This window comes from Danio rerio, chromosome 3 (genome assembly GCF_052040795.2).
Source record: "Danio rerio strain M-AB ecotype USA chromosome 3, GRCz13ab, whole genome shotgun sequence".
In the NCBI taxonomy this organism is placed as follows: Eukaryota; Metazoa; Chordata; class Actinopteri; order Cypriniformes; family Danionidae; genus Danio; species Danio rerio.
The window spans coordinates 59,935,749-59,960,622 of record NC_141023.1 but is presented as its reverse complement, the minus strand read 5'-3'; the positions used below and the strand labels follow the sequence as shown (position 1 = coordinate 59,960,622).

The 24,874-nt window shown below is 37.8% G+C and overlaps 1 protein-coding gene across 7 annotated transcripts in view; it reads left to right on the top strand.

Moving 5' to 3' along the window:
* ern1 (endoplasmic reticulum to nucleus signaling 1) overlaps positions 1-24,874 on the top strand; it is a 54,944-nt gene that overhangs the window by 5,770 nt on the left and 24,300 nt on the right. For all 7 annotated transcript variants that reach the window (XR_015479843.1, XR_015479842.1, XR_015479841.1 and 4 more), the window contains exons 2-8: positions 8,564-8,684; positions 10,750-10,783; positions 15,383-15,455; positions 15,887-15,959; positions 20,380-20,502; positions 23,129-23,230; positions 23,319-23,580. Coding sequence is in view for 1 of the 7 variants with exons in the window: in NM_001423672.2 (NP_001410601.1) it covers positions 8,564-8,684; positions 10,750-10,783; positions 15,383-15,455; positions 15,887-15,959; positions 20,380-20,502; positions 23,129-23,230; positions 23,319-23,580 (788 nt within the window). In the remaining 6 variants the exon portion in view is untranslated. The remainder of the gene's footprint in view (positions 1-8,563; positions 8,685-10,749; positions 10,784-15,382; positions 15,456-15,886; positions 15,960-20,379; positions 20,503-23,128; positions 23,231-23,318; positions 23,581-24,874) is intronic.

The window sequence follows — 24,874 nt, the reverse complement described above, 5'->3', positions numbered from 1 at the left end:
GCCACCTCATACTTTACTGGAAATGTAAACTTTACGAGTTGCCGTGAGATTGTGTTGGAAAATCGCATAAAAGATTTACGAATAAAGCAGCATTTACATTTAATGAGTCAAAGAGAACACAATTGTCACTTCATGATTAACTGGCACCAAATACCAAAAGTAAAAACAGAATTTGCTGTGGATAGAAGAAGCTGCGTGAATCTTTTCTTTATTTAATACAGGGGTCACCAAACTTGTTCCTGGAGGGCCGGTGCCCTGCAGATTTCAGCTCCAACCCTAATCAAACACACCTGAACAAGCTAATCAAGGTCTTACTAGGTATACTTAAAACATTTTAACGTTTCGACCGACATGGTCTTCATCAGGACCTGATGAAGACCATGTCGGTCGAAACGTTGTGATATTGACATTAAAAAATTTCTTTGAGAGCTAAAGTGGCAGTGTGCCGATTTACTTTGAATCTTTTGCTACTAATGTTTGTTTTTTGATCGTGCACCTGCCTTCAAGTTTTTCTAGATGTGCGCACATTTCTGTTTTTTGCAAAATTAATAATATAATAACATTAATACTGAAATGTTTCCCAGAGGTGGGTTGCTGCTGGAAGGGCATCTGCTGCGTAAAAACTAGCTGGATAAGTTGGCGGTTCATTCCACTGTGGCGACCCCGGATTAATGAAGGGACTAAGCCGACAAGAAAATGAATAAATGAATAATACTAAAATGGTAAAGGCAATTTTAGAATGAGCAAATCAACATTTCGGCTGTTTTACAATGTGCTCAGCCTGCTGGTTTGTCCATTCACACACATTTTATCATCACATCATCTCTTACAACAAAAACACATTACTTTTTTTTGCGCATACTGGAATTTGTTTAGTATAAGTGTTTCCGTCATAGTTTGTATTTCCTTTCTTATTGAAAAACAAAGTATAACCTGCTCGGTTATTTGCATACCTTTTAATGTGCATTTTTTTTTATTATGCGCATTGTGGCATTTCCAAAATGCACATAAAAATAGGTGGATGGCAACATAGCCATTGTCTGTTAAAATAGTTTTCTCATATTTCCCTTTTCTGCTGTGCAGAAGGGGAATGAGGATGTGGAAGTCCAAGATATGGTTAAATTTGCCAATCACATGCTTTATAAAGCCTTCAGAATCAGGCAACGATGTATAGGCCTACATTAGTGAACACATGGCATGAATAGAGCTGAACCTAAAGGAATAGTTTACTAAAAATTAAAACATTCCTGCTAATTTACTAACTTTTCCAATATGTAGCCCCAAAATGTGTGTGACTTTCTCGGTAGAATAAAAATACAGTAGATTTACACTTGGACATTTACTTAGTCAATTTTCAGAATAGTTCAGCTTTTGCCATTGTGTGCATTAATACCGAATGTGTGTCATTGTTATTATTTACGTTAAAGCATAGAGCCATGGTTTCCGCTACATAAATTTTTCCATGGCAGGGCACCACACCAAAATTAATCCCGCCACGGCTACATTACAGCTTTCCATTCAAAACATTCAGTCGTGTTTTTTTTAATGTGATAATCGCAGTATCGCACGAAAACGTATTAAAAGGTAAGTGAATTATAACCGTGCAAACTTTTCTGTAACCGTAGTAGTGCTGTGCGCAGGGCCGGCGTGTCCATAGAGGCGACCTAGGCGGCCGCCTAGAGCAGCATAATAGAGAGAGCGGCGTCCCTGACACTACCCTCACCACCCACGCCCTTAGTTATATCCGCGTCTAGGGCGGCAGAATAGAGAGGGCGGCGTCCGCGACACTACCCTCATCCCCCGCGCCATCAGTTATATACGCGTCTAGGGCGGCAGAAGAGAGAGCTGAAAGCTCCCCCCCCTCACCTTAGGGTTGTGGGCGGCGTGACCGTCCTTTGCCTAGAGCAGCAGTTCAGCTTGCTCCGGCCCTGGCTGAGCATCATTTGTTTAACCCTTTAAGGTTACGTGCTGACTAACTGACTGGCGCACTGACAGGTGTGTGATGCGTCATACCAGCAAACACAATGTAAAGCCGTTTCACTTTACTTCAGAACGCATTAATATCGTTCTATAAGTCTATTGGAGACATTCATAGATATTCCTAGTAATCTAATAAATGTTGGAGACATTCTTAGATAAACGCACTAAATCGCACTTCAGCAGCGTTTACTCAAGAGCGCACAAGAAGATCTGCGCTTGAGCAGCGTATATTTGAGGGGGCATGCAAGAAGATTTGTGCATGAGCAGAGGAAATCGGCGCGCAAGCAAAAAGATTTGCATGCTCGTAGACTATTACATAAATGCGATCTCAACTTGTTGCGCTCACGACATTGGTCATTGAAATAGTGGCAGGTAGTTGGTAGATCTGTGTAAAAAAGGCCTGCCGCCAAAGCTGGAAAAAATCCTAGAGGAAACACTGAGAGCAATATGCTGGCGTTTAACTACATTGCTTTAATGCACTCCTGCATTGGGCTGACACAAATACCTGCCAACAGTTGTCCCTGAAAATCCAGGAGACCCGGAGGGTTAGGTTCGAGGGTGAGGTGTCAGAATAACACTGTTTAGAACCGGGTAGTGTGTACTAGGGTGTTAGTAACTACTATGAAGTGTGTTTCGGGCCGCCACTGCAATCAGATCCTATACCAATGTTGGTGACCTGCGGGAAGGTGGACGGTTGAAATTATGGAAGTTTTCCAGCATAAATAACAAAACGGAAGGAGGGTGGGAGATAATACGGTGAAATACGGGTGACTCTCAGGAAAAACAGGAGTGTTGGCAGATATACTCACACATACACTATGCACTCTGACTACTTCAATATTGTTGAAAAGCTGTGGTGGGCATTTCACTCTGTCTCGCACTGAACGCTGTTGACCAATCGAACCATCTGACCAATCAGTGCAGATTAGCTTCGTGCTAAGGAGGGTTTGGGAACAAATGAATCGCTGAACAAATTATTTGGGAGTCTCTGGAATAAATATGTAAAAATAAATGCATATTATAAGACCATGAAAGTGTTTTTTGACCTTGCATGCACATCAGCCTGTTGTTGGAGACCCTTAAAACCAAATTATGACCCTTTTTATTGTTTAATAGTTTCTCTTTAAAAAAAAATCTATATTATGTTGGAGCATTTCATGAAACTTTCATGTAAAACAGTGCTCTCAAAAATTGTGATGGTTGTTTATTATCAGAGGAGTGAGAGGGTGGTGGTAGTGGTTTCAGCAGATGTATGGATGATTTCTGTTCTCTCCCGAAACCAAGAGTTTGCTTCTGTGTTTTGTTGGTGACCATGTCTGTGTGAGGCCGTGAGAGATCTCACAGGTGTGTAATGTTTGCATGGACTCCAACTGACTCCAGTTACACCAACCGTCAGATTAAAGCCACTAAACCTGCATTAACAGACTTTCAGCAGACGAGTGTGTATACAAGCTCTTGATTTAATAAACCTGCACCCACACTAAGACTAGTTTCTCTAGATGAGCAGGGTTGGGCGTTTTTTGAGAAATGCGTTGTAAACTGGCTGTCTAGAGGTCTGATTAACTTTGGTTGGTCTGGTCATTTTATGTAATCACTGTATTTTGAATTAAATAATTATATATATATATATATATATATATATATATATATATATATATATATATATATATATATATATATATATATATAATTTGATTATTGTATTTTTTTTGAATTGTCAAAGTTATAAGAAATTGTAACCATAATCATATAATGCTTTTCGCCTGTTATAACGAACAGAAACTAAGACGAGCCTAATAAATTTAAAAGTCCTCAAGCAAGCTCTATAAAGCATGTAATAAAATAAGAAACTAACTATGAACAAAAGCAGTGTTTTTAAACGCTTGAAATATGAATTAAAGCTGCATAGTCTGCACTGTATGAATTGAAATGCACTGACACTAATTAAAGCTTCAAAAGTAAAAAAAAAACTCAAAAGCAGTGACATATTTTGTGTGCATGTAGCAGTTAAAGCAGATTAAGCCACAGAAATGCAGTGCATCCATGAGCACATGCTTTAGGTTTGTCTGTCAGACGCTGTGCAAGTAGTAAATTGAGTTGTCTTTTGTGGCTTTATGTGCTTGAGTGCTTTAAAATCACTTGAGCTTTTAACTGGGAAAACAAATGAACATGCAAATGATAAAATTTTGGACTGCACAAAACTAAAGATGGGGTCGCATTTAATACTGCTGACAAATTTCCTGTTCATCTTATCTGCTGGTGTATTGACCACCTCCATGTCATAGTGGTGAGGGTTTTTCAGACTCCTTGTGCAAGTTTCAACGTTAAATTAGGGTTTTACTTAGAATGTCTTGGTAACAACTAACGTTTGGTGTCCAAAAATATATTAAGATAAGAGCCTGTTCATTTCCCAGAGATGGGTTGCAGCTGGAAGGGCATCTGCTGCGTAAAAACTTGCTGGATAAGTTGGCGGTTCATTGCGCTGTGGGGACCCCTGATTAATAAAGGGACTAAGCCGACAAGAAAATGAATGAAGAGCCTGTTCACACACAATTCAGCAGTATCATTCAGTTAAGTGCTTTTTTTTGTCTCTTCAGAGTCAGACCAGTGTTGGATGGGTAGAATGTAAATGCAAAATACATTGGTGGCACTTGAAGGGGTGGTTTGCTAAATTCATTTTTTTTTGCCCTCAGGCTAGGGTTGTGCAATTATATGTTTCTTTATTTAGATAAAAACCCATTGAGATCAAGATCTCATTTACAAGGGTGACCTGGCCAAGAGGTTTGCAACACACAATAAAAAAAAGTAATAATATTAATAATAAATAGAAAATTAATATAATATTAAAATACAGCTCAATTCTCCAGCTTTACCACATTTCAATATATTAAAAACACATACATTGAGAAATGGACTGTTGTTGTTTGTTTAAAAGGATAGAGCGAAACGATGCCATTGGGATGAGCTCAGATATCTTTAGTTCAAGCTGAAGAGTATTCCAGGATGAGGGGGCGGCGTGACTAAAGGCTCACTTGCCTATTTCAGTTCGAACCCAGGTAACAGTCAAATGATATGATTCACTTGAGTGTAGGGCATACTGTCTTTTAGACTTATGAAGAAGGGAACATGGGTAAGAAGGCACCAGTCCCAGAAGAGCCTTGTAGAGTCATCTAGTGGGTGTACCTTCTTACATACAGAGAAGGCCACTCAGCTTTGGCATACAAATCACAATGGTAAGTCAAACTCAATGGTGAGTAAGTCAAACCGTCAAACGTCATCAGGGAAACGGTTTAAATTTACGCTTAGTAAAAAACATTAGTGAAAAACATTAGTGCTCCATTTTAATTTGAATCGACATTCAGAACATATAATCAATCAAATTTTTCTAGGACGATTTTTTAAAATACTTTCCCTACCGCATGTGGAGTCACGTGACCCTGCTCTGTTAAAGGCTGAGACGAATTTATATTTCTGCAGCCACATCTGATCTCTGGTCAAGTATGACAATGGCCCCATTCTTGAGCCTTACTTTGCACTACATTGGTGATGATTAGAAGCTGCGCTGAGATGCCTTGAGTCTGCATATTTTCCATTACATTAAAATTATTATTTACATGCAAATATTAGTTAATAGAAGATGCAAAGAATGCAATGTTATTTACAGGATATGCAAGAGTTATTTTATTTAGAAGAGATATAAGCTGCGTCTCAAATGGCAAACTATGTACTTATGCACTTACACACTTAACAGTATAGTATATGTTATATGTAGTGTCATCCCAAATGGAGCACTATTGTTTTTTACTAGGCGGAAATTTAAACCGTTTCCCTGATGACGTTTGACGGTTGCCAAATCAGTGAAATAAACGACCGAATTATCAAATAACACCTGCCATGAGTATAACCGCATTCACCATTGTGAGGCGCTATAATCACTCTCTTAGGAGAATTTCGCTTTCACAATCCAAAAAAATAAAAGTTATCCAACATAAGCGCCCGATAGCTCCGCTCCTTCAGCTACATGAGCAAACCTGCGCTCGTTGAGTGTGTGAAGTGTCCATCATTCCACACTACATTTTACCAGCTGAATGAGTGCATCATCTGGGTAATTAAAGTGCACTTATTACACTACTTGCACTGTTTATACTACAAAATGGTGTAGAATAGTGCATAAGTATGCGATTTAGGGCGCAGCAATAGCTTCTGTAATATTGCTTATTTTTTTCTACTTTTAGTATGAAAAACATTGAAAATTACTTATTTTGATTCCAAAAGTCCTAATTTATTAAGTTTCACTTTTTTATAGGAAAGTGACTTGGTTTTAGGCAATGAGTGTTTTAATTTCAGTTGTTCAATGTTTATGTTCAATAAATAATTATTGATAGTGGATAGGATGTGTTATCTTCAATTATTTTAAAAACAAGTAATGCATCCTTCATTTAGAAATCTCTCACTTTTAATTTGTGAGCATATACTGTACAAAACCTGTCAGTGAAATATGAGGGCAAAAATAAATAAATAAATAAAGTACTCGCTTATTAATCGTAATCTAGGTAAAATGTTCAATTAATCGAGATTTTGATTTTACGCCAAATCGCCCGGCCCTACCTCAACCCATCCAATTTTTTTATTCAAAGCCATACTTATTGATTATTTTTGAGTCAGAGGAAGAAAATAGAAAATGTTCAATTAAATGTATACTCTTGGTTTTTAATGTGTATGCTATTATTATTCAATTCAGCTTTATTTGTATAGCGCTTTTACAATGTAGATTGTGTCAAAGCAGCTTCACATAAATGGTCATAGTAACTGGAACAGTGTGGTTCAGGTTTTAGTGTTTAAGTTCAGTTCAGTTTAGCTCAGTTCAGTGTGATTTAATCATTACTGAGAGTTCAAACACTGAAGAGCAAATTCATCGATGCGCAGCTCTACCAATCCTGAACCATGCGAGGCAGTGGCGACAGCGGAGAGGGAAAAAAAACTTCACCTGATGGGAGTGAAAAAAAAAAACCTTGAGAGAACCAAACTCAGTTGGGCACGACCATTTTAATTTCTCCGCTGGCCAAAAGTCTTGTGCAGAACTTCATTCGCCGTGGTTTATGCTGGAAGATGGCCTCAATGAAGACTCGTCTGTCCCTGGAGCGTCGCTGTAATCAGACACATGTTCTCCACTCCCCACGACCATCAGCGCAGCAGCAGCTCAGGATATGGCCTGGTCCCGGATATGGAATCCTTGGGATCATCACGTCGCTGGTCTTGGATCCAATCAGTGACTCCGCCTAATCTGAGGACCTCGGGATGAGTATCCCCAGGTGAAAATAGAGAATAAAGGGAATAATTAGCGTAGCTGCTGTTCATCGTGTATATAAGCAAGATGCAGAAGCCTGTGTGGAACCCGCTAGGTGATGCATTGAGTGTATGCTTTACTAAACAGATAGGTCTTTAATCTAGTTTTGAACTGGGAGAGTGTGTCTGAGCCTCGGACATTACCAGGAAGGCTATTCCAGAGTGTAGGAGCCATGAAAGAGAAGGCTCGACCTCCTTTACTTGATTTTGCTATTCTAGGTACTACCAGAAGCCCTGAATTTTGAGATCTTAAAGAGCGAGTTGGTTCGTAGCGAGACATAAGGTTGGTTAGATAAACAGGAGCTAGATTATTTAGAGCTTTATAGGTGAGAAGTAATATTTTAAATTCAATACGAAATTTAACAGGCAGCCAGTGTAAGGAGGATAAAATTGGGGTTATATGATCATATTTTCTAGACCTGGTCAGAACTCTGGCTGCTGCATTTTGTACTAATTGAAGTTTGTTAATAGAGGATGCTGGGCAGCCAGCAAATAGAGCATTACAGTAATCCAGTCTCGAAGTCATAAAAGCATGGACTAGCTTTTCTGCATCTGAGATGGATAGCATATTTCGTAATTTAGCGATATTTCTCAGATGAAAGAAGGCAGTTTTTGTGACATGGGATATATGGTTTTTAAAAGTTAGATTGCTGTCTAATATGACACCCAAATCTTTTATAGTAGAGCTAAAGCTAACTTTGTATCCCTCTAATTGTAAATTGAGTTGCGAGATCTGCTGTGTGCAAGACTTAGGCCCAATAAGTAATAATTCTGTTTTGTCTGAGTTTAAGAGAAGAAAATTGTTGGTCATCCAGTCTTTGATGTCTTTGATACACTCAGTTAGTTTAGAAAGTTCAGACGTCTCGTCAGGTTTAGTGGAAATATATAATTGAGTATCATCTGCATAGCAGTGAAAGCTGATCCCATGTCTTCTAATAATGTCTCCCAGAGGTAGCATGTAAATTGTAAACAGTAAAGGGCCTAAAACTGATCCTTGAGGCACCCCATACTTTACTGGGCAGATTTGTGAAGGCTGTCCATTAAGATTCACAAACTGGTAGCGGTCAGTTAAGTATGACTTAAACCATTGTAGAGCCTGTCCCTGGATTATTATTTAGTGTTTGTCTGAATGCTCATTCTTCAGACTGTATGTGTGAGGTTTATCGCTTGTTTATTTTTTAAAATTCTATTGCAATGTTGTGTTTCAAATGTTTTTTTTTTTTGCATGTTCTTGCAGGGCTTCTGCAGCAGTAGTACAGTGTCTGTACCAGAAAGTCTGCTCTTTGTGTCCACCTTAGATGGGAACCTTCATGCTGTCAGCAAGATATCTGGAACCATCAAATGGACCTTGAAAGAAGGTATGCATCTTGCTTAAAAGATCTATCCATTTTTAAACTGGTGTATCATGAGATCAAATTGTTTCACAGTGTACGCCCTGGTAGCCTGTGGAAGCTAACACCAGCACTGTTTACTGGTTTGTATTATTGTGGTTCTAAGAGCTTTTGAATTAAAGGCTCTCCATTGCGCAACACAATATTCAAAGATCTGTTCATACAGGCTGAAATATATCTACTAGTAATTGCAAAGTTGTTTGTTTGCAAGATTTTTTATATTAACAAAAACTGGGAGGGGCAATATTTCAAGTGAATTAGGTTGCATTTCATTCACCTGTTTCTAAGTAAACCTGTTGAACAGGCTAAGCAAGTCAGACATGCTGGAGCTACATGACTGCAGCCTATGTTAGCGGCCGTTGCACTATATTCAATATTATTTCATTTGAATTGTGATGTAAAGAACCACATTTGTTATATACCTGACCTGTCAAAACCTGTACTATATATATATATATATATATATATATATATATATATATATATATATATATATATATATATATATATATATATATATATATATATAAACAGAGCTTTACATTAACACCTGCCAAATGCGGGTAGATTTCGGCGCAGTGGCGGGTAAGACAGACACTTCCCACTAGCCACTTTGGCTGGTTGAAAATAATTTTCAAAGATAATAATTGTTAAAAGCAGGGTTCGACAATAAGGATGGTCAAATACGCATGCACAGGCGATCGAGAAGCAACACGACTGACAAAAATAATTGCTTTCGCAACTTCGCGCGAGCAAAGCAGGTGAATACCGAGTGAGAGGATAATCACTAGCGCTAACAGCTAAGGTGATGCGCGCGACTATTTATAACGCATGCACGCTCCCGTTTCCTTTTGTGAAGCAACTGTGTCTAGAAACACAACTGATGCGATCGGTTCTCTTACAAATAGACTGGACAAAAAGGGAGGAAAATGCACCTACAGTCTTGCTGATTTCAAGAGTTCTAGAGTTGACTTATTGTAAGCAGCGCCAGTTGCTTTCACTTTAACCATTCTTTGAACAGATTATTTATGGGTCTATCACATCATTAACCATGTGTGTGTGTGATCATCCTTTCATTATCACACAGTATGTTTTTTTACCTGCTTTCTTTTGCATTAATATGGTTTAATTATAATTTATTTTAGAATAACATTGCTTTATTGGGAGAATAACTCCCCATTTATGTGTAGTTAACTGGTGATCTGGGACCTTTAGGGCAAATGACTGTGCATATTTTTTGTTAAATAAAAACAAGTATAGTATTCAGCTTTATTTTGCTTGTTTTGACACATTTGAGATTTGTGGCTAAGAAATAATGAACTGTTTATGTATGGTGTGGTCAGAGATAAATTGGGTTAATCCTTCATTTTGGGCTCTGAAAATTATGAAAACTATTGTAATATATGAAACCCTGACCCATATGCTCATGATTATTGAGCAAGCTCATACACGACACACAAAAAGTAAAATGACTCTAAATCAAGTAATTTTAATATGGATAAGTAAGTAAGGTAAGTAAGGATGCCCTTACAGCCGCAACCCATCTCTGGGAAGCATCCACACAACCATTCATACACACACTCATGCACTACGGACAATTTAGCCTACCCAATTCACCTGTACCACATGTCTTTGGACTGTGGGGGAAACCAAAGCAAACCCACACGGAGGCAGGGAGAACATGCAAACTCCACACAGAAACGGCAACTGAGCCGAGGTTCGAACCAGCGACCTTCTTGCTGAGAGGCGACAGCACTACCTACTGCGCCACTGCCTCGCCATGTTAAGCCCTCTATATATATATATATATATGGTGACACAAACTTATAACTTGTATATTCATTTGACTAAGGTCATATCTAATAGAGTATATCCTGAGAGCAGTACGAATTAATGAAATCATTTATTTAAACAGATTAATATCTGTGAACTCCCAAATCTTTGTTTGCTTTGCATTGTCTTCATGTTTGCTCATCTCTTCAATTACATGTAAAGAAATGTATAATTCTTAAACTTTTCATTTTCAATGCAGATCCTGTTTTACAAGTCCCGACGCACGTGTCAGAGTAAGTATTCTTTCATTTATTTACACAGAGTTTGTGCATCATTAAAACTAATAACAGAAACTGTGCAAGATGCTGCACAAGCACGATTTTTCCTGTTCAGTCTTTTATCTCTCAAAACTACTGATTAAAACTCCCAACACTTTGGGCCTCATTTATCAGTTCAACGTAGAAAGAACGCAGATCTGAGAACACAAATACATTTTTGAAATATTCATATGCAGACAAATCCCATCACACCGGCAATCGTGTTGATAAATGTGGCGACTGAAATAAATCATCATTTGACTGTCAGACCTGTCGCAGGCTCATCTGTTGATTTTTAATCTTGGACTTTAAAACACACGTCCGTCTCAATTATTCTGTGCACTACCAGCTACCAAAAAATTTTTTTTTTCCTATACTTTATTGTCCCATAAGGGCAAATTTTCTCTGGGCTCACAGGGCACTTCAGCAAGTTCTGACACAATAAAAATTATAAAATAAGCAACCCTGTGAAGGGATTACATACAAGAAAAACATATGCACACTATTGATTAGTGTTCAACAGTCTGATTAACACTGGGATAAAGGAGTTCTTAAAGTGCACCTATGGTGAAAAATCTACTTTTAAAGCTGTTTGGACAGACATGTGTGTAAGTATATTGTATAGACTGTCATATTGAGGTGATATAAACACACCCAGTCCTTTTTTTTTTCAAATTTAATAACATAAAAACGGTGGACCAATTGAAGCGGTTTACAGATCAACCGCAATATTGATTGACAGCTGGGCGCATTAACATGTCTTCATAGTAATGCATATAATTATATCAACAAGACAGGACGAGCGCAAAGCAACCGGGAATAAAAGGTCTGTTCAGTTTGCTAGGATCATCAGTCATCATCAGACGTGATCAAGAGTGAGTTTTACAAGTTTAACATGTTTTAAAACGTGTGCACGTGTGTAATGAAGTACAGCGATTCACTTCAGATTCACTTCATCAGCACAGCCGCGTTTCTTACTCACTGTCTCTGTGTGTTTGTGTGTGTGTCTGCGTGTGTGTGTGTGTCTGCGTGTGTCTGCGTATCTACGCTATGTGTGTGTGTGTGTGTCTGCGCTACGTGTCTGTGCTATGTGTGTGTGTGTGTCTGAGTGCCTACGCTATGTATGTGTGTGTGTCTGCGATACGTGTCTGTGCTATGTGTGTGTCTACGCTATGTATGTGTGTGTCTATGCTACGTGTCTGTGCTATGTGTGTGTGTGTGTCTGCGTGTCTGCGCTATGTATGTGTGTGTGTCTACGCTATTTGTCTGCGCCATGTGTGTGTGTGTGTCTGCGCTGTGTGTGCGTGAACTCATTGTTGCAACTCCACAAAAATTTGCATCAAATACTGATTGGTAAAGTTCTTACTGTAGTATTTCTCACAAACGTTTTGTGAGATCTGCTTCCTGAGGCAGCCGAGGGCGGCGATTGAGGCATGCTGCTAACAGGCACGTGGAAACGGTGGGCGGGGATGACTAGCCTTAAAGGCCCAGTGCAAAAAAACAGCAACAACCTTTTCCCAGCTATAATACAGACACTTCAAACAGCTATAATAAATACTCTGATCGGTGTTTTGAGCTGAAACTTTACAGCCACATTCTGGGGTCACAAAAGACTTAATATATATGAAAAAGGGGTAACCTATGTGCCCTTTAAGTCTGCTCCACTTCCAACGGAAGGTTCTGTATCTTTTACCAGAAGGTAAAAGATCATAAAGTGGGATATGGGTTGTTTAAAATTCTTTTCGCTTCATTTAAAGTGCATTGATCATAAAGTGTTTGAATACTAGTAAAGGTTTCTGTCCCAAACATCACCTCAGAAAGTGTTATGGAGACTGTGTTTAGATTAATTTGTTTCTGCTGTATCAACATTTACGTAACTATTTTAGTTTGATTTCACTGCATCTAAAAACAACAAAAACAGCCAAAACGTCTAGTTATCAATTGCAGTTAAGCCTTGTGGATCACAGTCAGTACATCGAAAATCCATAGTCCAGTGCACATGACGTTTTTAGGCTACCGTCACATCACTTTCTTAGGAACTACCATTTCAAGAGTTCACACTAACATATTGCTTGATGATAATAGCAGGTTTGGCATGCTATCCTGGGAGAGAACTCTGAGCTTGGAGATAATTGAGCCCAGGGCTCCCACCTGGCCAATAAGCATTTAAGGGGGTCTGAGGTAGTTCTCGAGAGCTCCTCTATTAAAGGAGGAAAAGTGGGAGATGTGTTGGATGGGGATTCTTTAAAAAAACAAAGATAAGGGAGTAATGCTAGACTGGCTATTTATAATGTGTTGTCGGAATTATCTGATTGCTTACTAATGATCAAAGATGAGAGACTAGCCGCGATCAATCATATCACATGCTTCTCTCGAAATTAGTTTGTGAAACTTGACTTATATGCTGCTGCTTTCATTTTGTTAATGAGTCTTGTATTGTTGATTTGGCAAATTTAGCTATTGTTGAGTGTTTACAAGATTATTTTGTTAGATTGATATGAACTGTTAAGTTCTCCTCATTGAATTGGTAAAGCCTGTAGATGAGGCTTTAGTCTATTAAAGGCTTTCTGGTTTTAAGAAGTCAGTCTAGATGCTGACAGACAAGCCACCCAATTCTGGTCCAGTGAGCACAACATTGCTGTTTTGTTTCATTTTGTGCAGTTTTTTGTTTTTTTAACTGTAAATATTTACATTATATTGACATTACATCTTCCAAATAAAACGTTTTATATAATTACACGTCATTTTAATTCGCACTCCAACTGTTCGACTTGCTTCAACACCCCTAAATGCGCACTCACACTATGCTACCATGCCCAGGCCCGTTTCCTTGATCCTTTGAGAAGTGTGAGTGCTCTAAATCGGGCTTAGGCGCGGTTCAGTTGGCCAGCCCTGGCCAGGTTGAAAGAGATGTGTCAGATCGCGGTTCACTTGGGCTCAGCGGTATGCTTGTAGTGTGAGTGCAAAGTGCGCCTAAACGCAAAACTGAAGACAAGACGTGATTTTTAAGGGACTGTTTCTTGTGTATTTGTTCATTTTTGTCACTGTTCAATGAACGCAAACTGTCAAAGATTATTAAAAACGGAAACCAGGAGGGCGGACAAGTGTGTTTCGGCCCGGTTCAAGCCAACTGTACATAGTGTGAGTACGCCCTAAATATTCACATTTTAGACGCCTCACCTCTCAAGTTTACAGCATGGTTATATGTAACCTGGCCGAAAAGAGGAACTTCTCTGACCAAGAGTGAGATTAACACTGATCTTCAGATGAATTATCAGTGGCAGTTATGTAAAAGGGAACGTAATGAAGTCATAAATGTTTGCTATGTTACCATGCAAATTCAGCCAACTTAAGTAATTTATTTTTCCTTTATTTATAGAAACTTCAAAAAGGGCTCATTTCCCTTTTTTCTGCGATATTAAAATTTTCACTTGCCCTCAGTCATTATAAGCCAGCCAGTATTATAAATACTGAAATGAGCATGAATCAAAACAACTGTTAACCACGTTTCAAACAATTAAATTGATAAGCAGACCTATAATATAGTAGGGTTAAATTACATCCAGGAGGTTGATATTGCAGAATAATGTCTGACAGAATAATGCCCCAATAAATACTTATACATTTCTAAAATATATATTACATAGTATTACCTTTCACTCATTACAGCTACTTGCCACAAAACATAAATATCTGACACAAAAGATTGTTCTGAGCTGTCAAAGTTTATTCTTTCTTTAATAAAACCAAATCGTAGAGGAACACAAACAGAATGAGTACACACTAACTTTTATTCAGTCAAAAGATGATGCCAAACAGTAAAACAAAACTTAGCAAAACCTCCCAAGTAAAGTGTATATTACCCTACGTGTTGTTCTTGCACCAAACAGTCAAAATCTGCAGCGTGACAGACAAGCAGATATATATGAGTGTGGATGTAAGTATATAGATTTGAATAAATTCACTGACAGTCAAGGTGATTAAAAGTTCCTGGATGACTCTGTGTTATTTAGCAGTTGTTATCCCGGAATAAAATACATTGGAAGGGCTTGATAGAGCAATCAGAATTGAGTATATCAGACAGCCATGTAATAAAGCCTAATATTCCTTAATATTAATGTAATAAAAAATAACAAATTGCTCCAAAAAAAAAAAAAAAAACTTGTTGAACTATAAACAAAAAATAAAAGAAAACATGAGTCAACTTTTAGACATCCAAATGGATAAAGAAAACCTTTTATGCTTAATGAAAAACTTGCGTATACAAGCTGAGACCAGGCGTGAGATTCCATCACAGCTACCACTCACATCCATATTGATTTTGTGTTAAAATGTCTGTATGCCCAATATTTTTGTCAAATGTTCATTTGATAAATCAGGCTCAAATAATCTTAAAGATCATTTTGGAAATCTTCAAGGCTCTTGTCCATATAACAGTACTTTTTAGTGCCCTCTTGTGTTCTATGAGAACTTTAAAAAAACAAACAACAGAATTCTGGTTTGGAACAACATCAAACTTCGAACATATCGTGCAAACCTGAATACATTGTTTGATCTTTTGTTCTGAATTCATAGGCCTGCATTTCTCCCGGATCCCAATGATGGCAGTTTGTACTCTCTCGGAGGAAAGAATAATGAAGGATTGACGGTGAGAGTATTTTTCATTTCTCATGAAGCACTTCCTCATTCTCTGTAAGTTGATGGTGCTATGTTTAGCAAAGTTAGCTTTAGAAATGGCAATCTCATTCTGAAGTGAAACGTTTGAGGTCAAGTAGCAACACCGTTATTTCTGCAGTTCTATAGGCGCCAACCTGCTGAATTAGCTAGATTTAATAGCTTTTTATTTAGTATATAAATAATGTTTTAGCTTTGGATTAGTTACTTACATTAATATAGTGAATATACTGTAAGTTAAAGTCTCGCCAGAGTTTCCGGTTAAAACTTAAGTCGTTATAAGGTCCTGAAATCTATGGAAAGAGTCTTTAAAAAGGTCTTAAAGGCTATTGAATTTCATTCTCTGATTCCTTTATATACTCTGTAAAAATATAAAAATGACTCTAACGTTTGTTATTTTTGCAGAAACTGCCGTTTACCATTCCTGAGCTGGTTCAGGCATCACCCTGTCGCAGTTCTGATGGCATCTTATACATGGGTAAATTAAACCTCACTTTTACAATTGCTTGTCGACAGTCTCAGAGATTTGGGGTGAATTCCAAAATGTAGTTGCACTTTTGAAGAGCACGCTTGGAAGGAGATGGTGTTCCAAGCAATGTCCAAACAAATGAACAAGTAATTTTAAACCTAAATATAGCAGGAGAATTTGAGTTAAAGTATAAAAAGAGGTTGTTTTGTGTTGTTGTGATGTATTACATTTTCACCAGGCATTTCATATGAGGTATAAATGTGTTTTATCTGAGGTTAATGATAGTCTACTTGACTATAACTGCAGGGTTCAAAAAAGAGAATTCTTGTTGTTGCTGCCTAGTGCTGACATGATAACAATACAATGGGTGAAATAAATGATGTTGTCTTTTATTGCTAAGTCTATGCAAATGACTTAAAGCAGGGGTCACCAATCTCGCACCTGGAGGGCCGGTGTCCCTGCAGGGTTTGGCTCAAACTTGCTTCAACACACCTACCTGGATATTTCAAGTATATCTAGTAAGACCTTGATTAGCTTATTCAGGTGTGTTTGATTAGGGTTGGAGCTAAGATCTGTAGGACACCGGCCCTCCAGGAACAAGTTTGGTGACCCCTGACTTAAATCAAAGAGCTTAGAATGACCAAGAGGCGACACTCAAGTTTAATTTAGGAAACAGCCACTAGAGGGTGCGGCGGCCATTTTGGAATGAAAACTCCAATAGAACAACAGCATATTATAAGTCTGTAAAATAAACTATTAAAAATGCTGATGATTGTGAAAATAAGTGTTGTATTGTCGTCTTTCAGGTTGTATCTCAGTTTTGATGCGCATTTTAAATAAATAAATAAAAAACAAAGCAGCTGCTTGCCATCGCGACAGTAATGAGATCCAATGGACGGCCGATCGCTTTCACTCCAAAATGGCGGAATCCAGGGCTGTTGCTGGGCGCTGCTGTGGCAGTGGAACATTATATTGAGTGTTGCCTCTTGGTCATTCTAAGCTCTTTGCTTAAAGTCTGGTTATTAAAGTCCCCACTTCAGGGTATCTGCCCTTCGGAGTGAGTGGGGGATTTATTTTGAACACGATTAGACTACCCTGAAGTTGTGGCAGAAATTGGGGAACTGATCAGTTCCTAATAGCCTCACTGCAGGAGGGGTGGTACTGTGGATTGTTTTGTAATCTCTCCACAAACACCACAAGACTGTCTGTCTGTACCACCCTTTCTTAACCATCAAGGGTGCATAATCACAAGGCAGCTATACCTCAAATAACACCCTCCCAACCCATAAGGAGTAGGCCAAACAGTGATTAAATCAGACTGCAGACATAAAGGTAAAATAATGATTTAAACTCATTACTTGTTAATCACTCTAAAGGATTTATTAACTGTTTATTCGTTTGCATTTAAGTTGCAATTGTAAAAAAGTGTAACCCACAGGAAATGGCCTCGTTTGAACTCAAAGCCACACGTGTTTCGAAGCATAAACATGTGGTGTGTTTGAACTGACTTGTTGATGTCTGTTTACACATCCTGGAGAGAACATTTACCCATGTCACATCAGTTTTCTGTGGACTTTTGGTCTTTTAAGATGATAAAGGGTAAAATGAAAGGTGAAAATGGCAAGCATGTAGGAAAACCCCTTTTGTTTTGAAATGTCTTAAATCCCAAAATCAAAATTTAAGCCTTAAAAAGTCTTAAATTTACTGAAATATTGTGTTGTAGGTCTGAAATATTTTTTTAACAGGTCTTAATTTTTATTTGTTCATGTATTGCAACCCAATGTGGCCAACACCCATACAATCACCACCAATCCATCTCAATAAAACGTTTATTTAAAAAAGGTAATTTTTAACTATATATGATAATGGTGTAATTATTTTCTTTACAATAACATTTGTTTAAAAGTTTTTTTTTTTTTTTTGATAAGGCTAATAGTAATCTTTTCCATCTAGGTCATTTGAAAAATTCCTTAGCCTTTAACGCTTTACAAGTCAAAAATTTTATTCATAATGATCTTAAAAATGTCTTAAAGTCTTAAATTTAACTCGGTGAAACCTGCAGAAACCTTGGTAAATATACCTTAAATATATTTGAGCACTAAAAGGTTATGCCTTTGTACTGTCCTTGGCATTTTGTTGATTACTAAAAGTAGAACAATCAAGACATGGAGCATGTAAAATATTCAAATATAACTATTTCAAAGCTGAGTTTAGTGCAAAATGTGCAAAGTAATATGCTTTAACAAACATACAAGCTTCACATTTCATTCAACCCTCAAGATGAAGGATCTTTATAGCAACCTGTGTATATGTTGCTTAATGAATGCTTTTTTATTTATTCTTCATTGAGTTATTCATTATATCACTGTTTAAAGGTGCAGTAGGTGATTGTCTTTAGAAACATTTTTTGTTGTGCTGGTTGAAAGTCTCTTCACATTGCAATAGTAATGATTAAAGTAAACGATCTAAATGTGTTTATATGTATTTTCATATTCTGGATAAGGCATAAAACTAAAAATGTTCATCCAATTAAATATTGTCTTACCGACAAATAACTCGCGCACACGTGAAGATTACGGATCTACTGCTGACTGAGAGACATGAGGCAAACTCTGCATCAACCGGAAGTTCTTTCAGAAAGACCAATGTGGCCTTGTATGCATGAAAAGCAAGATTGTTTCTAAAAATGCAGAACCAAAACTTTTCTAAACCCTGAATAAATGTCGGAATTACTTTTGCATGCTGATGGGCAGTGACGTTATGCAGTTCAAAAGAATGCTCTGAAGGGTGACTCCCCGGCTGCTGCTGAAGTATTTATTTTAGACAGGTATGTTTTAAAACTATTTTAGCCACACAAAGCTGATATAGATTGTTGTTGTTTATGAATTGGTTTATATACAAGGAAGTGTTGTTCAGCCACTCAAAACGTCCGGCAAAAGATATTTTAAAGTTCATGGAGTACCTTTTACAGCATTGATGATATAGTCGGTTAAATAGACCTGAGCATTCGTTTAGTTGTTCAAGTGTAAAAGGAGAATGTAACAAGCGATGTACAAGAATCATTGAGCAAAATTGAAAATGAAAAGTCACTTATTGTCTTGGTAACGTAAGGGTAAGTGTAATGCAAAACATTTAAAAAAAATATTTTAAAGAAGTTTTTAGCACTCCTTTTTTTGTGATAACATTTTTATTTAGTTTAATAACGCAACATCAGTAAATGTGCTTTTCCAGCTTTTCTGAGGTGAAGTTTGATTTATATTCACCTATTTGTTTATTGTTGATCAGTGACAGCCTGTGAATCATAATATAATATAATATAATATAATATAATATAATATAATATAATATAATAACATAATAATATAATATAATCCAGCACTCACTGGCCTGTTAACAACTACGCTTGATAAAGTGTGCGTCTCCATAGAGTTTTCTAACTGCTGAATGACATGATCTAGTTTTATATGTAATCAGTGCGCATTCGCACGTTTATGACTTAAGGAGGCGTGGCTTTGGACAGCAGGGGAGGGTCGTAAAATTTCCAAGCCATTATGCTAATGCTAGCATTCTGGCAGATCACCTACTGCACCTCTAATTGTATGATTATTTATATCGTATGTATTTGTCATTTTATTGTGTATCCTTATTTTATTAATACGATTTTGCCAATATTATTACATTTACTTTTCCTTATTTTTATCATCTTTGGTTTCAAGGAATATTTGTTTTTGTTAGTAAGAGATAAGGCAAGGCAAGTTTATTTATAAAGCACGTTTTATACACAAGGCGACGCAGTGGCGCAGTAGGTAGTGCTGTTGCCTCACAGCAAGAAGGTCGCTAGTTCGAGCCTCGGCTGGGTAAGTTAGCGTTTCTGTGTGGAGTTTGCATGTTCTCCCAGCATTCGTGTGGGTTTCCTCTGGGTGCTCCGGTTTCCCCCCACAGTCCAAAGACATGTGGTACAGGTGAATTGGTTGGCTAAATTGTCCGTAGTGTATGAGTGTGTTTCCCAGAGATGGGTTGCTGCTGGAAGGGCATCCGCTGTGTAAAAAACATATCCTGGATAAGTTGGCGGTTCATTCTGCTGTGGCAACCCCAGATTAATAAAGTGACTAAGCCGAAAAAAAAAACGAATGAATGAATTTCACACAAACAGTGGCAATTCAAAGTGCTTTACATAAGAGAATGTCTGGTTTGTAACTTCATTGAATGAGGTTGTGATGCTGTAGTTTTCCTTTGATAGAGCCTGTGGTAAGAGTTATTTGGATTTGTGATGATCAAATCTGAATATTGAATCATTTTATATTTCTATTACATATTGAACACGTAGAGTAGAATTATCACAGATGGAGCTGATATTGGACTGAACATTGAAAACTGCATTTAGCCCCATGTCCAAGTATGTGATGTTTTTGCTGATGTGTGGTTGTAGGTAAGAAGCAGGATGTGTGGTATGTTGTGGATCTGCTGACTGGTGAAAAGAAGCAGACTCTGACTTCCTCCTATGCTGAGATGTTATGTCCATCTTCGTCCCTGTTTTACCTTGGCCGCACAGGTAAAACACAATCTATACCTGATTTTAATATCAAATCAAATCATCTGTGCTTGTATGTCTGAATTAGCTTGAAAAAAAACACTCCACAAGTAGAAATGCTTTGGTTTAAAAGTAAAAATGCAGTGATTGCTAAGTTTTATTGCTGGGTTTTTATGGTATTGCTTTTTTAAAATGATGCTTAATAATTAACTAATTGTCATTACAATAATGTGTTAGTAATAATTCTGTTGAGATGCAATATTTTAGTATTTAGATTAATATTCACTTTTGTTCATAGAGAGGCTGTATTTGTGTTTCATACAAAAGCAACTCTTGTTACAAAATTATTTTGAACTCTAAAAAGACAAGAGAGGTCTCCAGTTAAGCATTTGTTGCTTTGTATATTTAGCTATATACAGTAGAGTATTGTTGTTTTTACACAACACATAATAAACAATAGCATACTAACAAACATTGTTAAAACGTACAACATTTTTATGGAGTAATGTAAATAGTAAAGGTGTCAAGGTGGTGCAGTGAGCAGCTCGATCGCCTCACAGCAGGAAGGACGCTGGTTTGAGCCTCGGCTAGGCCAGTTTGCTTGATCTTCCCTTGTTTGTGTGCTCCGGTTTCCCCCATAAGTCCAAAGACATGCGGTACAGGTGAATTGGGAAGGCTAAATTGTCCGTAGTGTGTGTCTGTAAATGAGTGTGCATAGATTTTTCCCAGTGATTGGTTACAGCTATGAAGGGCATCCACTGCATAAAACATATGCTGTATAAGTTGGCGGTTCATTCCGCTGTGGCGACCCCAGATTAATAAAATAAACTAAGATAAAAAGACAATGAATGAATGTAAATAGTAATGCATTAGTGCATTTGTGTGTTATACTTTGTCAGTAAGTGTTATCCGAAGCCATTTCTTTAACAGCTGGAGAATTATTCTAGTCTGATATAGTCTGATATAGACTCTTATTATTAAATTAATTTTCACCACATTTAGTCTTTCAGATGAGCTTTACATCAGTGTTTTGCGTTAGCCTGTTAAGGCATGTCAAACAGCCCATAGACAAAGGCTCATGCTCTCATGATGTCTGAGTCTTTGCTTTGTGAACAATCGTGCCAATATTTGATTCTTTTTAACAATTCATGGTGACAATCTGCACTACCTGACAAAGTTTTGTTGTCGATCCCAGTTGTATGAGCAAAAAAAGAATAACTTGACCACTAGTTGATCATTTGAAAAAGTGGCAGATGGTAGATATTTCTGATGAATCATCTGTTGAACTGCATCCCAGTCATCACACATACTGCAGAAGACCTATTGGAACATGCATGGATCCAAGATTCTTACAGAAATCAGTTAAGTTTGGTGAAGGAAAAGTCATGGATAGGGGTTACATTCAGTATGGGGGTACGCGAGAGATCTGCAGAGTGGACGGCAACATCAACATCCTAATGCTGTGTTCACATCAGACGCAGTACGTGCGGATAAATCGCATGTAAATAGACACTTGAACATTTTGAGTTTACTCGCTTCATTCGCGTGTCAAATCCGCTTTATTCGCGCATGAAAATCACTAAGCAATGGACACGAATTCGCATCATAGGCGGGGCTTCTGTCCGCCTGATGACTGTAGCTTCGTTTCTTAATGGCTAACATGGATTTTATTGAGAGAATAGCTATGTTTATGTGCTTTATGAAACCTGAAAAACAGCATCAATATATTTGGAGCCGTGTCTGACTCCACTAGATCCTTTCAGAGGTGCACCCAGCTCTGTGAATTCATAAACTCCTTTAGAAAGTTAACCTAGATGATGGAGGCTTTCAGCGGTGCTTCCAACTGAGCCGAGCCCAGTTTAATCAACTGTTGTCCGGTGTCGGCTGGAGGATTTTCCCCCGGGACACCAATAACAGACGCTACGTCATAAGCATGCCCATACAAGAGAAAGATCCTGATTGGTTAACATGGCGCGAATATCCGCTGAAGTTCAGATTACGCATGTCAATCGTGACAATCGCACAAAATTGCACATCTTGCACGTCCCCTCAAATATACGCTGCTCAAGCGAAGATCTTCTTGTGCGCTTTCAAGTAAACGCTGCTGAAGTGCGATTTAGTGCGTTTATGTAACAATGTCTCCAACATTTATTAGATTTGCTAGGAATATTTAGGAATATTTAGGAATCTCCAATAGACTTACAGAGCCGTATTAATGTGCTGAAGTAAAGTGAAACGGCTATACATTGTGTTTGCTGGCATCACACACCTGTCAGTCGGCAAGTCAGTCAGTCAGCACATCACCTTAAAGGGTTAAACAAATGACGCACAGCACTACTACGGTTACAGAAAAGTTTGCACGATTATAATTCACTTACCTTTTAATAGGTTTTGATGAGATACTGCGATTATCACCCGCTATTAAAAAAACACGACTGAATGTTTTGAATGGAAAGCTGTAATGTAGCCGTGGCGGGATCAATTTTGGCTTGGCGCCCGCCATGGACAAGTGAATGTAGTGGAAACCCTGTGCCTTCTGACAAATGTAAAGATGTTCAAAATAAGATTTTAACAACAAAGATACTTGTTAATCTTCTTAAGTATCAAACTTTAAATCTGCTGATCTGTTGATTGTGCTGTTCTTCAGAATACACGATCACTATGTATGACACCAAAAGCAGAGAGCTGCGCTGGAATGCTACTTACTCTGACTATGCCTTCACCCTTCCAGATGAAGACACCAAATACAGTGAGAAATCAGCCATGTTGATCACTATATAGCCGGAAACCCTTTCGCTCTTCTTTTGTAGCACAACATTGTTTTCTTTGTTTCACAGATATGGCCCACTTTGTGTCCAATGGCGATGGTCTAGTGGTGACAGTGGACAGCGAGTCTGGAGACGTGCAGTGGGTTCAGAACTACAACTCCCCTGTGGTGGCAGTCTATATCTGGCAGCGTGAGGGACTGCGCAAAGTCCCACACACCAATGTTGCTGTTGAAACATTACGCTACCTCACGTTCATGTCAGGAGAGGTGGGCCGCATCACACAGTGGAAGTATCCATTTCCTCGAGAAAAGAAAACCAAAGATAAACTGTTGTAAGTAGCCCCTTTAACTCCTTTTATTTTAAGTCTGTTTATGTAGAACTTCTTACAATGTAGATGAAAGAATTAGAATAAAAAGCCATAAAATATTTCAAACTGTGGAACATTCCAGCAAGTCAGGCAAGCAGGAGAGTAGTGGTAGAATGTAGTTGTAGTCAATTTAAACAGATTTAATCCAGTTTAGCTTAAATGCCACTTAAATTTTAGCTCAAAGTCACTGATAAAGGCCGATCCACATAATCCACAGCATGCTGATTGGGTCAGTTTTGGGAAAAGGCGAAACAGGTGGACTAACGTGAGCATAGACACCATTGAAATTACAGTGTTTTTTGGGAAGCATTTCCAGCTCCAGTTGCCCTGATTAATGCAGCCTGACAGCACTTTGTGTATTGTGTGTATGCAAGTTCAAAGACGTGTGTATTTAGTCCTGGTATATGCAAATTGACAGAGTGTGTCAGCTTTCCAAACTGTGCAAGAAAGGCTGTCCCAGAGCTTAGGTTACAGATATGAGAAGGATCTATCACCTACAGTCAATTTTGAAATTCTAGAAGTTAATTGAGCATAGTGGACATGAGGTGCTGTAATACAGCAGGAGCTCGCTCAAAAACTGGGGAGCGAAGCCATTCAGGGCTTTATAAGTTGTCAATAAGATTTAAAAAAAGGAGTCAATGCAATGCTGAGAGAACCAGACTAATATGATCATATTTCTTTGTTTCTAGAAAGCACTCTAGAAGCTGCATTTTGAACCAGCCAAAGTTTTTGCATTGCAACCACCTGATAACCCATTACAATAGTCTAATCAAGAGGTCGTAAAAGCATGGACAAGCTTTTCTCCATTAGACATGGAAGATGGAAAAATTACAGTTTTACAGATGCAATTTTAAAACGGGGCCTTCACATGACAGGTTTCTATCAAGTATTAGCCCAAAATTCTTGACTGACCGCAATGATTAAATGAACATCTGTCAAGGCAGTGTTCTAGGTTAGGCAATATTCTATGTTTTTTGTATGAGAAGTTTTTTGGTCCAATAAGAGTGGATTAATATAGAATTTAGTCATAGAAATTTCATAGAATTCTTAATTCATAGAATTTTTAATATCAATACCAATCTGTTAGTTTTGTAAATTTGACTGTGCTAAATGGCTTTTTTGTTTTGTTTTTTAAATTACAAATTTTTCACAAATAATCACATTTTATCAGTCAATCAAAATTCTAAATCAATACGGGGACATTTATAAGATGTTTGTAGGTTACCCACATGTTGTAAAAGCCTAAATGTCAGTTAAT